This window comes from Heteronotia binoei, chromosome 21, assembly GCF_032191835.1.
Source record: "Heteronotia binoei isolate CCM8104 ecotype False Entrance Well chromosome 21, APGP_CSIRO_Hbin_v1, whole genome shotgun sequence".
In the NCBI taxonomy this organism is placed as follows: domain Eukaryota; kingdom Metazoa; phylum Chordata; class Lepidosauria; order Squamata; family Gekkonidae; genus Heteronotia; species Heteronotia binoei.
This window is the reverse complement of record NC_083243.1, coordinates 74434158-74450818: the sequence shown is the minus strand read 5'-3', so window position 1 is coordinate 74450818 and position 16661 is coordinate 74434158. Positions and strand designations below refer to the sequence as shown.

The following is a 16661-nucleotide window of genomic DNA, read 5'->3' as shown; positions in this document are numbered from 1 at the left end:
GCGCAGGGCCCAGGGCACCAGGAACTCTGGCATCGGCCCTGGACATTGCATTCCATACATGGTGACGTGTTCATTGGCTCTAGAAAAACTAATTAGACTTAAACATCACTGTAGCTAATAATAAATACCCCCTCCCATTTGAAATACAAAAGCCAGGAAACCAGACAAGGAAACAGTTTCTTACATACTCAAGGTATGCCCAAGTTATGCAATAAAAGGCACTTGTTATACAGCCAAAAGTTAAACAAAAGGCCTCAAAAATAATGAAGGGGCAGAATGTGGAGAGCAGCTGAGCTGAGTAAAGGAGGATTTGTGAGAGGGAGAAATCAGGTCAAGAATTTAGAGAACCTTGGAAGGAATATTGGTGGGGGGGAGGTTAAGGATTTCATAACTATCCTCCCTTGTAATTCTGTTTGAGTCCCCTCACTAGGTTTACTATTATATCCAAGGGCTCTACCCATAGTTAAGTGGGAAAACACATATCCTGCATACAGGAAATTCCAGGTTCAATCCTATATATTTCTACTGCCAGTCAAAGCAGACAGTTGTGTGATCTATGGGATCAGAAAAAGGGGAATCAGTATGGCTGTCATGCAGCAAATATAACTGAGCCAAAACAATGTCTCTGCTAATAATGCAGAGTCAGGTTTTATCCTGGCCTTATGCCTCCACTACAGCCAAGGCTCAAGACACAAAAAATATTCATATTCATGTAGCAATTTAAAAGGAAAATGATGTTTATATTTCATACCCTAAGCCATTAATCATAAGCAATTCCTCTTCTTTTCCCATCCTGACACTGAGAAGGGAGCGAATTTGACCCAGTGCTGCTAATAAATTGATTGTATCCTGCACAGAGGCAGCACTTATAGTGTAGGATTTCCTCAGAGCTTGCAGTAGCTCACCAATGCTGTCATATTGCCTTCGAAGTAGGTTAAACATAATGCAAACTAATTCTGGATCTTGGATCCGATCTTCTTGAGCCCAGCGAACCATAGTTTGAGATATCAATTCCTTCAAAGAAGCTGAAGCGGAAGGTTAGAAGAGAGAACAAAAGAAAATACAAACTACCTTCAGCAATTAAGGCATTTCAAAAGATTATATTAATTCAGTAACTTGGAAATACAATGGCAAAAAGCAATGGCACTACAAAGGATTCACTAAGCATTTTAGGCAGGATACAACATCTGCCTCCCCACTTTGAGTTGAAAAGGCTTGCAATTGAGCATGGGGGAAGGAGGCTTGTCAGTTTTCACTTTTAACTGCATCTTTTTATCTTGCATTGAACTGCACTCCGAAAGATCACCTATGCTTTAGGACTTAATAGTCTCACCCTGAAGACAGGGGTGTTGAACTCACTTGTTATGAGGGCTGGATCTAGGACAAGATCTACATTTTTTTGAGAGGGGGCAAAATTAAAAAATGATGCCCCCTTTTGGGCCAATCTATCTTAAGGTCCCATAGAATACAATGGACTCCATACTCAATTTGGTGCCCCCCCTCCAACAACACCTGGGGAAAGCACTGCCCTCTGCCCCTCTTAGATCCAGCCCTGGCTGGATCTGACATAAAGGAGACCTGACATACATGAGGCCAGGCCGTATGTGCCATAAAATGTAATGTCAGGTAGCATACATATAAACTTTATAGGGCACAGACAAACACAATTAAAGGGTTTTTTTACTTAAAATATAACATGCTTAAAATATTAGCACACTTGCAATATTTTGTTTAATAGTTTCTGACAGCTGATACCTCTTGCTCTGAATTATTGCATCAAAATCTGGAGACAATGTCTGTGCTATAGCAATCTTGAGTATGCTGTTCAGGTGAGTATCCATAAGTTGCAAACCTACTTTTGATTTATTGACATTCATTAGAGAAAGCAAAGCAATAGAGGAAAATAATAGAACGGAAAGGACAAGAGATCTCTTCAAGAAAATTGGAGAAATCAAGGAAACATTTCATGCAAAGATGGCCATGATAAAGGACAGAAATGGTAGGGACCTAACAGAAGCAGAAGAGATCAGGAAGAGGTGGCAAGAATACACAGAAGAATTATACAAGAAAGATCTCAATGTCCTTGACAGCCATGTCAGTAAATTCACTGACCTTGAGTCAGACATCCTGGAGTGTGAAGTCAAATGGGCTTTAGAAAGCATTACTAACAACAAAGCGAGAGGAGATGACAGTATCCCAGTTGAGCTATTCAAAGTCCTAAAAGATGATGCTGTTAAAGTGATGCACACATTATGTCAACAAATCTGGAAAACGCAACACTGGCCACAGGATTGGAAAAGATCATTTTATATTCCAATTCCAAAGAAGAATAATGCCAAAGAATGTTCAAACTATCGCACCATTGCACTCATTTCACATGCCAGCAAGGTCAAGTTAAAGATCCTACAAACTAGGCTTCAGCAGTATGTCGATCGGGAACGAGCAGAAGTTCAAGCTGGTTTTTGGAGAGGCAGAGGAACTAGAGATCAGCTTGTCAACATTCAATGGATTATGGAGAAAGCATGGGAGTATCAGTACCATCTCATCTTTTGCCGTCCCCTTCTTCTTTTGCCTTCTGTCTTTCCTAGCATCAGGATCTTCTTCCTTCTCATTTGGTGGCCAAAGTATTTGAGCTTCAGCTTTAGCATCTGACCTTCCAGGAAACAATCTGAGTTGATTTCCATTAGGACTGACTGATTTGATCTTCTTGCAGTCCAAGGGACTCTCAAGATTCTTCTCCAGCACCACAACTCAAAAGCACCTATTCTTCTGCGCTCAGCCATCCTTATGGTCCAGCTCTCACAGTCAAACATTACTACGTGGACTTTTGTTGGCAGGGTGATGTCTCTACTTTTTATTATACTGCCCAGGTTCACCATAGCTGTTCTCCCAAGGAGCAAACATCTTTTCATTTCATGGCTACAGTCACCATCTGCAGTGATCCTGGATCCCAGAAATGTGAAGTCTGTCACTACTTCCATGTCTTCCCCTTCTATTTGCCAAGGTGTGATGGGGCCAGATGCCATGATCTTAGTTTTTTTGATGTTGAATTTCAAGCCTACTTTTGTGCTCTCCTCTTTCACCCTCAACAAGAGGTTCTTTAGGTCCTCCTCACTTTCTGCCATTAGAGTGGTATCATCCGCATATCTGAACATATGAACATATGAACATATGAAGCTGCCTTATACTGAATCAGACCCTTGGTCCATCAAAGTCAGTATTGTCTACTCAGACTCAGACTGAGGTTGTTGATGTTTTTCCTGGCAATCTTAATTCCGGTTTCTGCTTCATCCAGGTCAGCATTCTGCATGACGTACCCTGCATATTAATTAAATAAGCAGGGTGACAATATACATCCTTGTCGAACTACCTTTCCTATTCTAAACCAATCAGTTGTCCCATATCCTGTTCTGACAGTTGCTTCTTGACCCTTATACAGGTTTCTCAGGAGACATATGAGGTAGGCTGGTACTCCCATCTCTTTAAGGACTTGCCACCGTTTGTTGTGATCCACACAATCACAGGCTTTAGTGTAGTCAATGAAAAAGAAATAGATGTTTTTCTGATACTCCTGTGCTTTCTCCATAATCCAGCAAATGTTGGCAATTTGATCTCTAGTTCCTCTACCTCACCAAAACCCAGCTTGAACTTCTGGTAGTTCTCGATCGACATACGGCTGAAGCCCAGCTTGTAGGATCTTTAACATGACCTTGCTGGCATGAGAAATGAGTGCATTATCTTTTAGGACTTTGAATAGCTCAACTGGGATACCGTCATCTCCGCTCGCTTTGTTGTTAGTAATGCTTTTTAAGGCCCATTTGACTTCACACTCCAGAATGTCTGGCTCAAGGTCAGCGATTTCACTGTCATTGTTGTCAAGGTCATTGAGATCCTTCTTGTATAATTCTTCTGTGTATTCTTGCCACTTCTTCCTAATCTCTTCTGCTTCTGTTAGGTCCCTACCATTTTTGTCCTTTCTCATGGCCATCTTTGCACGAAACGTTCCCTTGATTTCTCCAATTTTCTTGAAGAGATCTCTTGTCCTTCCCATTGTTATTTTCTTATATTGCTTTGCATTGTTTCTTCAGGAAGGCCAATTTATCTCTCCTTGCTGTTCTCTGAAAATCTGCATTCAGTTGGGTGAATTTTTCCTTTTCACCTTTCCTTTTCACTTTCCTTCTTTCCTCAGCTATTTGTAAAGCATTATCAGACAGCCACTTTGCTTTCTTGCATTTCTTTTTATTTGGCATGGTGCTGATTGCTGCCTTCCGTACAGTGTCACGAACCTCTGTCCATAGTTCTTCAGGCACTCTGTCTGTCAACCCTAGTTCCTTCAACTTATTCTTCACCTCCACTGTATATTCATAAGGGATGTGATCAAGGTCAAACCTGAATGGCCTAATGGCTTCCCCAGTTTTCTTCAGTTTAAGCCTGAATTTTGCAATGAGTAGCTCATGATCTGAGCCACAGTCAGCTCCAGGTCTTGTTTTTGCTAACTATAAGAAGCTTCTCCATCTTTGACTGCAGAGTATATAATCAATCTGATTTCTGTGTAGCCCATCAGGTGATGTCCATGTGTAGAGTCGCCTTTTAGGTTTTTGAAAGAGGGTATTCGCTATGACCAGCTTGTTCTCTTGACAAAATTCTATTAGCCTTTGCCCGGCTTCATTTTGTTCTCTAAGGCCAAACTTGTCAGTTGTTCCAGTTACCTTTTGACTTCCCACTTTGGCATTCCAGTCCCCTATGATGAGTGTCGGTGTGTGTGGAGTCCTCCTTTACACAGCATGACAGGAGCAACAAGCCAGCAGGTGGATCTAGCTGACAGTTCAGGGCAGAGCGACCTTGTCAGCAAGCCAGTTCTGGCTGGACAATGATGAAGGGAAAGTACCTGCTGGAGTCAGCAAGAATATGGACTGCCTTGATTGGCTGACGTACATATATAAGGACTGTGTATAGTTCTCTCACTCGAGGGGTGATGCTGGCGGAGCACTTTGTCGCTCAGATCTATGTTTGTCACTGCACTAGTTACTTTGTATATATTCTGCAAATACACTGTTTTAATACTAGGTGCTGGTGTGTGGCTCACCTTCTTACCGGAGCTCACTATTGTACATATCTCTTTTCCTCACTCTGCACACGCACCGATAGGGTTATGGGCCCAGCGTGGTTCCACTGCACAGAGGAGTGTTGAGAGTGTTGAGAGCTGTCCAGACGTTGTGGAGGAGCCGGAGGCGAGAAACGCCGTGGAGGACAAAGACGAAGATTTCCAGCTATCTCTGTCTGAGATCGAGGGGGAGGACGGCAGCCAGCTGTCTGGAGGAGTCTGTGAGATGGCTCAGCAACAGCTTGCCGTGGCCGTGGAGAAACTCACATCTGCCAACTACGCGGTATGGAGCCTGAGGATGGAGCATTTCCTGAAGCATGAGGGTCAGTGGTTACATGTGAGTAACCCCCCTGCTGCATTATCTCCAGCCGAGACTGTGTTGGCTGAAAAAGCACTTGCTAATATAGTGCTGGCTGTTGGAGATGACCAACTTATCTATGTGCGTGGCAAGGACTCTGCAAAGGCTGCATGGGATGCACTCAGTGGTGTGTACGTTAGAACTACTGCAGGCTCCCTAATGACCTTGATGCGCAAGATGTTCCACACGCTGATGCCGGCTGGAGGGTGTGTGAGGCAGCACATCAAAAACTTAACAAACTGTTTTGTTGAACTTGAGACCCGGGGTAAGATTATTGCTGATGATGATAGGGTGTACATACTGTTATCATCTCTACCGCCAGAGTTCTCGCCGCTCATTACCTCGTTGGAGACGGTGGACGTGGCTGCACTAACAATGGAGTATGTGTGTGCGCATCTTTATGATTTCCAGGAGCGAATTGCAGCTGTAATCCATCCAGGAGTGTCGGCTGGTGAGCGTGTGTCTGCAGGAGCGTCTGGGAAAGTGTCCAGGCAGGAGCCAGTTTGTGCTGCTGGCAGGCAGCCAAAGCCTGAGTTGGAGCCAAGAGTGTTGGCAGTGAGGCATTGCTACAGATGTGGATCTGCATCGCACCCCTTGCATGCCTGTCCCGAGGCAGGGAGGCGACGTCGTCAGGGGCAGCGGAGACAGATGACCACAAGCAGCCATGAGGAGGAAGCCCAGCTGGTCACGTCATCAGCAGCAAGTACCGGGTCGCAGTGGATTTTAGACTTCGGTGCTACAAGTCATCTCTGTTATGAGAAAAGCCTGCTGGAAGATATTGAAAGCTCCAATCTCTCCCACGTGCGATTAGCTGATGGGTTGTCTGCTGCTGTGGAATGTGTTGGGAGTGTTAATTTTCCCTTGTTAAGGTGCACGTTCCAAAATGTATTGTGTGTTCCCACTCTAAGATCAAACTTACTTAGTTTCAGTACTTTGATTGATGATGGCTTTGAAGTACTGTTTAAAAAGAAATGTTGTAAGATTCTTGGAGGTGGGGGGAAGTTGCTGGCCACTGGCATCAGGGCTGAGAATGTGTATGTAATTAAAAGTGAGTCTATCCATGCAGCTCAGGTCACCAACGCGCCAGTGCATGACAGGTGTATCCACCTAATTCATCGCAGGCTGGGGCACTGTGGGTTTCATGCCCTAAAGAAAACCCTGCAAATGATGCCAGATGTGAAAGTCAAACCATGTAAATGCTTTTTAGACTGCCAGGTCTGTAAAAAGACAAAAAGCAAGGCTTGTGCTGTGGCAAAGCAAAGCACTAGGGAGACTAAACAGGCTCTAGAACTACTTCATCTAGATGTCCTGGGCCCTTTTCCCAGGAGCCATTCGGGGAAACGGTTCTGCTTAGTGGTAACCGATGACCACTCAAGGTTCTCATGGGTGTTTGCGATGGAACATAAGTCGGATGCGTATAAATGTTTCACACAGTGGGCAAAAGCTGTGGAAAGGCAGCTAGACTTAAAGATAAAAGCCGTTCAATCAGACCGTGGAGGAGAGTTTACCTCGAATAACTTCAAACATTGGCTAGAGAGCAGAGGGATTGCTCAGAGACTAGCAAACCCTGCAACCCCACAGGAGAATGGGCTAGTAGAGAGGCATCGTGCAATCCTCCAGGGATACATGTATGCAATGTTGGAGGATGCTAGTCTACCATTTGTATATTGGGCAGAGGCCATGAATTCTGCAGTCTATACATACAATAGAGTTTGGACTAGGGCAACGTGTAACATACCTTATAGAAAGTTGTATGGAGAGCTGCCTAACATAAAGTTTCTGAAGGTATTTGGTACCCAGGCATGGGTTAATATTCCCCTAAAGAACAGAAGAAAGGGAGGTGACCGGGCGGTTTGCCTGACTTTCCTGGGCTATGAGCCAGGAACTAAAGCTTATCAGTTTTGTGATAAGAGGGCAAAAATCACCTACAGTCGTTCTGCTAATTTTAATGAACAGCGCAGCTAGCTAAAACTGCACAGCTCTGAGAGTGCAACTGTTTTGCTGCCGTGTGCAGATAACAGTTCTGGGGCAGAGCAAAAAGAGATAAAACAAGAGCCAAGATCTCCAGGTCGGGAGGTGGTATCGTCAGAACCTCCAGGTCAGGAGGTGGTACCGTCAGGACCTCCAGCTCAGGAGGTGGTATTGCCACAATCTCCAGCCCAGGAGGTGGCAACGAGTGAGCTCAGAGGGAGTGAACCCAGTGTAAGTGAGCCCAGTACAAGTGAGGGGCCACGGGTGTCCTCCAGAGCAACGAAAGGCATTCCTCCTGTGAGATATAGGCGTCCAGAAATAACGCTGGTTACTGTGCCTGAGCCTGAAGGGTTTAAAGAGATGTTAAAGAAGAAAGCAGCAGCATGGCAGGCTTGGTGCGCAGAGCATGAGGCATAACAAAGGGAGTCTGAGACAAAGTATCAGAACTCAATGTCAGACCAGGACTATGATGTAAATGAGTACCTGGGTTGAAAGGGAAAAATGACAAAGTGCAAAAGTATGATGATAATACTGCTGACTGGTGAACAATGTAGATGAATGTGAATGAACATTGCAAACATTGTAAAAGTTGTAAGTGTTGTAAAATGCCTGAATATGCTGTGTACGTCGGACTAGGAGGTGTGTCGGTGTGTGTGGAGTCCTCCTTTACACAGCATGACAGGAGCAACAAGCCAGCAGGTGGATCTAGCTGACAGGTCAAGTCAGAGCGACCTTGTCAGCAAGCCGGTTCTGGCTGGACAATGACGAAGGGAAAGTACCTGCTGGAGTCAGCAAGAATATGGACTGCCTTGATTGGCTGATGTACATATATAAGGACTGCATTGCCTGTGTATAGTTCTCTCACTCGAGGGGTGATGCTGGCGGAGCACTTTGTCGCTCAGATCTGTTTGTCACTGCACTAGTTACTTTGTATATATTATGTAAATACACTGTTTTAATACTAGGTGCTGGTGTGTGGCTCACCTTCTTACTGGAGCTCACTATTGTACATATCTCTGTTTCTCACTCTGCACACGCACACGCACCGATAATGAGGAGGACATATTTTTTTGGTTTTAATTCTAGAAGGTGTTGTAGATCTTCATAGAACTGGTCCACTTCAGCCTCTTCTGCATCAGTGGTTGGGGTGAAGATTTGGATTACTTTGATATTGAATGGTTTGCCTTGGATAGGGATCGAGATAATTCTGTCATTTTTGAGATTGTATCCCATTACTGCCTTCCTCACTTTCTTGTTAACTATAAAGGCCACACCATTTCTTCTACGGGACTCTTGCCCACAATAATACATGTAGTGATCCTTTGAGTTAAATTCACCCATTCCCGTCCATTTTAGTTTGCTGATTCCCAAAATGCGGATGTTAAGTCTTGCCATCTCTTGTTTGACTACATCCAGCTTACCTTGATTCATAGATCTTATATTCCATGTTCTAATGCAGTATTGTTCTTTGCAGCATCGGACTGCTCTTTCACCATCAGACAAATCCACAGCTGAGTGTCCTTTCGGCTTTGGCCCAGCTGCTTCACTCTTTCTGTGGTTACTTGGACTTGCCCTCTGCTCTTCCCCAGTAGTATATTGGGCACCTTCTAACCTGAGGGGCTCATCTTCCAGCACCATATCTTTTAGTCTTTTGTTACTGTCCATGGGGTTTTCTTGGCAAGGATACTGGAGTGGTTTGCCATTTCCTTCTCCAGTGGATCGCATTTTGTCTGGGTTCTAAGTTGCGGCCTGTCCATCTTGGGTGGCCCTGCATGGCATAGCCCACAGTTAAGTATTAAATATTAGTAAGTATTATTAACTAGGCATTATTATGGAGGAATCCCCACTAAAGAAGGGGTCTTCACTGAATTCAAGAAAAACAATAACACTAATGGAGAGTTTGGACTGCTGATAGCCAATACCTCCACGATCAGTTAAGTAATATAAAACAATAAGAATTGTATGGCCTTGTGTCTAGTATAGCCAGGAGAGCCTAAGATTGTCTGGAAGCCAGAATTCTATATTTTTTAGCGTTATGAACCACTAGGCAAGAAATGTTTAGAGGCGGTTTGACATTGCCTGCCCCTATGTCACGAGTCCAACCCTGGTATTCCTTGGAGGTTGCCTTTCCAAAGACTAGCCAGGGTCAACCTTGCTTAGCTTCTGAGATCTGATGCGATCAGGCTACCCTGGACTATCCAGGTCACTGTGATCAGTTAAGAATATGGTTTGGCAAACCATTTTCCCTCTCCCCCATCAGAAAAATACTGTTTTCTTCCAAAGCAAAATCTGAACTTACTTATCAAAGAGAGCATAACAGGGTTTCCCAACTTCCAAATGAACATAAACCTCTTTATCCATGATAGAGCTATCTCTGTAGTTCCCAGGGTGCTTAACATACATGCTAATGTTACTATATCCTGTACCCCGATTAGGTACACTGCATTATCTAGCCCAGTGGTCCCCAATTTTTTTGGCTCCGGGGACCGGCCCCAGGGACGGCAGGGTGGGGGCACCCAATTCGGCCTCCCCCTGCAGTATTTCCTCCTCCCTCCTTCGCCCCCTGCGCAGCCTCACTGCCTCCTCCACCTGTTTTCCTCCCGTTTCTCCTCCCTCCATCGCCGCCCTGCACAGCCTTGCCGCCGCCTCCTTGCTCATTTTCCTCCCCCCTCCTTCGCTGCCCTGCACAGCCTTGCCCACCCATTTTCCTCCTTTGCCGTCATTGTCGGCGCAGCTTTGCCACCTCCCCCTCCGTTTTCACCCTTCACTGCCATCGCCTGCACAGCCTCGCCACCTCCCCCCTCCATTTTCCTCCTTCCTCCTTTGCTGCTGTGGGCACAGCCTCGGCGCCTCCTCCTTCCCCCATTTTCACCATTTTAAGGCTGGGGAAGGTCCGGCCTTAAAATGGTGAAGATGGGGGGAAGAGGAGGTGCTGTGGGGGGGCGGCGAGGCTGCAGGGGGTGGGGCTGCAAGGCTGCACAGCCCAACTCAAACAGGCCACGGCCCTGGCCTGGGGGTTGGAGACTCCTGATCTAGGCAACTAGGTAGACTGAATTATCACTGATTATAGCTGTTGTGAATGGCCACTGTGCTGATCTCATACACTTTTCAGCTTTGCATTGAAATAATAGAGTATATATATTGTGTTTCATAGCCCTTTAACTTCATTGCTAAAAAGAAAATTCCTCTCTATGTGTTTGCATGAAAGTTTACACTATATCTGTGGACTGATCTCGTGCATATTATGATTAACTCTAAAACAGAGAAGCATATGCTACAATAAAATCCATTAGTCTTTAAAGTACCACAATAATCCTTTTTGTTTTTGTTGCTTATTGAAAATATCTAGTTTAGCATTCAATTTAAAGCTGCTTCTGGAAATATGGTGGCCTCGCTTAATAAGGAAGGCTAGCTATGGTCTTGAGCACAGTTGACAAATGAAACATCTACAAATATTCCTAATTTGTTTACTAAAGTAGGTCAGTGTCAAGTTTAGGATTCTAGAAGCCAGAACAAAATCTTAAATTACCTACCTACTATGATTTCTGTGATCCCAACATCCTTCCCTCTAAGGCCACAACAAGAAGCACTCAAAGCACTCAACTATATACGGCCGTTTTCCCACTTACCTTACCCCGAAGCGACGTCCCTCTTCACTGCGCTGCGTCTGCGCGGATTTCGCACAAACTGCTGCGCAGCACCAGGAAGAGCCGCGTAGTCCCGGGGCTTTTGCGTCGCAAATGTAAACCTGCTTTTTGGCGGTTTACATTCGCGATGCAAAAGCCCCGGGACTACATGGCTCTTCCTGGTGCTGCGCAGCAGTTTGTGCGAAATCCACACAGACGCAGCGCGGTGAAGAGGGACGTCGCTCCGGAGTAAGGTAAGTGGGAAAACGGCCTACATGTCAACCACTGTACCTGGAAGGCAGGCATGCCTACCAAACAGCTGCGCAGCAAGAGTTTTCACCTTAGTAACCAGCTACGCTCCAGAGCTCTAGATACCTAAGGGTGTGTTCAGCCAATTGCCAAAGTCACTGGAGGTGAATGTGGAAGTTCAGCTACCCACCAGAATACAGACAGGGATGGGACTTGTGCAGCCTGCAAGAGGTCACAAGTCCTTGCAAGATAAAACCTAGGAGGGCTCCCCTACTGGCTCCTCAGACCAAGACTGAGTGAAAGAGCAGCAGGATATGGGAGAGAAGGGCATGACTTCTAGGGAAGAAAACTCCTAAAAGATGCTGTAGGCCTAAAGAAATAGTTTATTGTGCCCTCTGGAATATGGATGTCAGAAGAATGGTAAGCTATAACTATCAAACTAGTGGCTATTTAAAACCATTTACAATATTTTGTGTGAATGAGACAGAATCCTGACATTTTATAGAACCCCCTGCAGTCTAGGTATAGCTCAGTGGTTCCTACAACTGCTGCAGATAGTAGAGCAAAAAGAAGATATATGGGGGGTTGACTATCTCTGCTACAATGCCACCTCTTTTCCCTTCCATTTGTAACTTTGGTTATAAAAGTATCTGTAAAATGGCTATACATTTTCACACATCTGAGAAAGTGAGGTCAGACTTGGCCCTGTAGCCAGAAATTTTGGGGTGGGGGCCTCAGGGGATAAATTTTTTTGGGGGGGGAGGCTTGGCTGCTTCTTCCAGCGGCCAGCCACCAGGCCCCAGCTCTCTCTCTTGCGCTCTCTCTCGAGAAACATGCTAAGCGGGGTGGGCAGGGAATGCTCGGGGTGGCTGCTACCGCTGGGTGTGGGGGGCAGTGGCAATGGCCTCAGCAAACCCTCAAGTGCTGTGCTTCACCTGCTTGGAAGTCGACGTCCTCATGGGGGGATTGGGTGGGATGCATTGTGTTTGTTGGGGGTAGGGCAGGGGTCTCGGGATTGTGCTTTCATTTCTACAGGCACTCGAACTTAGTAAAGATCTCCTTTGAGGTGGGAAATGGAGCTCCTCTGCAACACCAGAGGCTCAGCCTCCCCCCACCATCCCGTTCCCAGGCCTTGGAGGTGCCCTGCCATTGAGGCACCCACTCAAAAGGCTGGCTTCACACTCTTCAGGTTGCGAGGCAGTGGCGCAAGGAAAGGGGTGAAGCGAGCAGAATTGGGGGAGGCTGCCGGGGCGAGGGTGCTGCGGTCAGGATTCACCAGCTAGTGGCCAGGAAAGCTCGAGGAAGCAACATGGAGAGGCCTGGCGCTGACTGAGCCACCGTCTATCTCTGTCGCTCTTGCTCTGTCACTCAATGTTGCTCTCTCTCATTCTCTCTCTCTTGTTCTCTCTCTCTCCTGCTCTCTCTCTGCCACTTTTGCTGTCACTGCCTCCTCTCACTCTCCCATGCTCTTTCTCTCTCTCTTGTACTCTCTCATGGGGGTGTGTGGAGAAATAGCCTGGGAATGGAGGGGCCCTACAGAGGGGAGGGGGGTTTACATCGAGCGGCCTGTCCTCCTGGGCCCTCCCGTAGCTACAGGCCTGGTCCGACTTATGACAGCTTATGCTGGAAATAATATTAATCTTTTTATCTTGCTGCAACAGACTAACACAGCTATCCTTAGTACAACAGCGCTGTAAACAGATACTAAGTAGCAGTCTTACTAGTTTGCATAGTCTGATCTTATTAGAGCTTGGAAGCTCAGCCAGGTCAATACTTGGATGGGAGATCGCCAAAGAAGATTTGGGTTGCTATACAGAGGAAGGCAATAGCAAACCATCTCTACTCATATCTTGCCTTGAAAACTCCATGAGGTGGCCCTTTATGGGGTCTCCATGAGTTGGTTGTGACTCAATGGAATACTTTACCTTAACCCAGATACCATATTATTGTCTCCAGATGGGAGAATAAGAAATGTAGGTTGTCCGATGCTACCTGTTGAATTTACACTTAACAGCTAGATTTGAACCAGGGAATTTTCCATTTTTTCTTTAAAAGTAAAATAAAATGCACCAATATAGATGAAGCTCTTACTGGGATATTTTTCTTCCTCCTCTGCAGCTTTTTTCTTTTCTGTCTTGGGTAGCCCTTTTATTTTATGTATCAAAGAACGCAGTTTGCCAGTCCAAGAAATATCTTCCTCTTCCTCCTCCTCTTCTTCTAATGGAATACCTAAAGGGTAATACATTTAATTTGAAACAAAGCAGATTCCATGCATTGGCAGAACTCCCAATGCTAAGCCAGTTCCCTAATGGACCCACCTAGTTGGTCCCTTTACACTAGCTGAGCTGTTCCCTTCCATAAATCCATCTGCCTGCAAACAGGAGGACTACTAATCTAGAAGAAAGGAGCCAGAATGAAGAGGCTCCTGTGCACTTTAAGGTGTTTTGATAAGCCTGACAAGGGACAATACACTTCACCAACAAAAGGCGCACCATTATAGTGGCTGTGGTGGGCTGTGTGGGTGAAAAAGGGTTTCTATATGGAAGACAGTATACTTAGTTTATACATTTGTTCTGAGAGAGGATGCTTTTAGGAAGCAGCTCTTTCAGATGCATTGTCTCAAAACCTTTTTTTGCTTGTGTAAATACGCTTTGCAGTTTGTGAAGAGAATATTTGTGATAAGTCCAATTATTTTATTTTATGATTTTATTTTGGCACTTTTCTATTTGATTTTATCAATATCACATTTGCTAGGTAAATGCAATAATAAAAATGTAGTTTTTCAGAAAGAAAAAAAAATGTCTGCAGTACAATTCTACATCAAGCACAAATAGAAGTCAACCATCTACCACAATGAATCAGGAGATCATCATGAAATTCATATAGCTCTTCTCGAATCTCCTCTGGGCAAGGGCAATCTTCTCCCAGTTGAAAATTTAGTAACATATTAATCTGAAATGATAAAATTAAACTGAAACACCTTTGAAGTGACCAGCCATTCAATATGATACAGTGAAATTGGCAAACCACTTAATCTGCAGTAATCCTACTGATCTGGACTATGAAATAAGTCTAAACTATATATTTCAAGGACTGTACCTAAAAAGCAAACTATATACTACATGAAAAGGCATATGATAAAGCCCCAAACTTTGATTTTCTTTTTTGGAAAAATCAGCTCTGAGACAGGGCACTTTAGTATATAGAAATTAAAGGGAGTGTGTGTGTGTGTGTGTTGGCCACTGATAATTTTTTCTTGCAAAATTTCCAGCTCCATATGCTTTTCTCCTGGCACATGTGCATTTTTGCGGGGAAACTTGTGTCTAGGACCACTTGGGAAGGACAGTTTAGGGTAAACAATTGGGAAAAGAAAAACTGATGGCAAGGACAAGGTCAAGCACTCTCTCCTAAACATCCAATAGTTTGAAGCTACTTTTCTTTCCAAAATATTGTTTTCAGGGCCTCATAAGACTCATTTTAAATTATATATGACATGTAGCTTATCCTTAAATCACTGTCTAATTAATTCATAAAATGTTCAAAGTGGAATGAGGGACAACAATGTGCACTTCACATTCATTAAAATAAGCCTATCCAGATATATATATAATTTGTTAACTGCAATAGTGGTAGAATATAATCTATAGGATTCTTGTATGATCTTGTGCTCTCAGTACCTTAATAAGATTTTTTTTCTTCCAGTCCTTTTCCTCACCTAGCAAAAGACAAACCTTTTCCAATTCCCACCCCCACTGTCACCACTAGAGATCAGAAGGCTATCACTTAAGTCCCTATTAACTTCCCTTCTTCACTTTGAATCCTGGTGCCCTTGTTCTGCTTTCTACTCTGATTTACCACCAGCACAAGTCAAATTCTTGGATGCAAAGCTAGCTTTAGCACTTCTATATCTATTTTCTTTCACCACCACCCTAATTTCTTTGAAAGCAATGATTACAGAAGGCCATTTATGAGTGAAGGAATACCACAAAACCACATAGATTTAAAAGCTATATTTTAAAAAAAATTATTTGTATAGACATTTGGCTCACAAAAGGAATATTGAGCCTGTAATTTCTATTTACAGAAACTGGCTAAAGAGGGGAAAAGTCAAAGTATGGAACAAACTCCTTTGATCCTTAGCCTTTAATTTACCTCCTAAATTGAAAATAGAGGTAGGCACCAGTCCTTGTGATACAGACTGCCTTCCCCTTTAAATCTACGGTACTTTTTTGAGATTAAAGCAAATGTCTATGTGTTTCTTCTCATTGAGCCTGGTTCAATTCTGTCCCCAAACTAACATTCTACACTACACTCGAGTTCACTCCCATTTTTATCTCAGGATTTTTTTGTTTTGTTTTGTTTCCATATTTGAGGTCACCTCAGTTTCACCCCAGAGTTGTCTCAGGGTATATGGATGCTGTAATAACCAGAAATAAATGCAAGGTAAACAGCCACAAGTCAAACGCAGAGAAAACCCAGGTGAGATCCAAGTGAGGAAAGACCATTGTTACCAACATCTCTTTCCAGCAGAAGTCCCTTAACTGAGTCTTGTTTCTCTGCCTTCAATAAAGATGCTCTTTTTCCATTTAACAATGTTGCCCTAATCAAGTGTCTGAAGTAATTCATTATATAAATGACATTCAAGTATTTTTCAGAAAAAACCCTATTTAAATAACAATGAACAGTTTGATTTGCATACCAACAGATGACAACAGCTGAATTCCCAATTCAAAATTCCTACTGCAAAGGCAGTTGGTTCTGTTAACTTTCTCTCTCCATGCACTACCAAGACAAGACAAGACAAGACAAGACAAGAGACAGGAAAGAAAGAAAGAAAGAAAGAAAGAAAGAAAGAAAGAAAGAAAGAAAGAAAGAAAGAAAGAAAGAAAGAAAGAAAGAAAGAAAGAAAGAAAGAAGACCTGTTCCTGTGGAGGAGAACGAAATTCCTTTGTTTTCCTGGCAGTCAAAGCAGCAGACATATTCAAGGCTTGCATGAGTTCATTATATCTGTATTTCTGATTATACTGCAGTTTTGAGACATAAGTATCTGCAAAAGATACAATGGCTTCCACTCTGTGTTTCAGCTCGCAGTCACAGAAGTAATTTAGCAGTTCACACATCTGATACAGAAATAGAAGAGATTCACTATAAATAGGTGAATTATGAATCTGCATAACACAATTACAAACAAAAGAACTACTGTAAATTTGGTCCATTATCAGTGGTAATTCTAGTTTGCAGGCAAAGTAAAGAAGAGTTTCTTTGCTTATTAACAAATATGATAGTTAGCAAAAATGAATACAACCCATACTATATTCATGTGTTCTCCTGTCCTACAACTGTTTATTTCCCT

At 43.8% G+C, this 16661-nt stretch overlaps 1 protein-coding gene across 1 annotated transcript in view; it reads right to left on the bottom strand.

Moving 5' to 3' along the window:
- The window catches only part of RYR3 (ryanodine receptor 3), a 721882-nt gene that overhangs the window by 342296 nt on the left and 362925 nt on the right, over positions 1-16661 (bottom strand). The window contains exons 36-39 of the mRNA XM_060262621.1: positions 16228-16428; positions 14158-14260; positions 13400-13537; positions 752-1025 (exon numbers count right to left, since the gene is read on the bottom strand). Coding sequence (XP_060118604.1) covers positions 752-1025; positions 13400-13537; positions 14158-14260; positions 16228-16428 — 716 coding nt within the window. The remainder of the gene's footprint in view (positions 1-751; positions 1026-13399; positions 13538-14157; positions 14261-16227; positions 16429-16661) is intronic.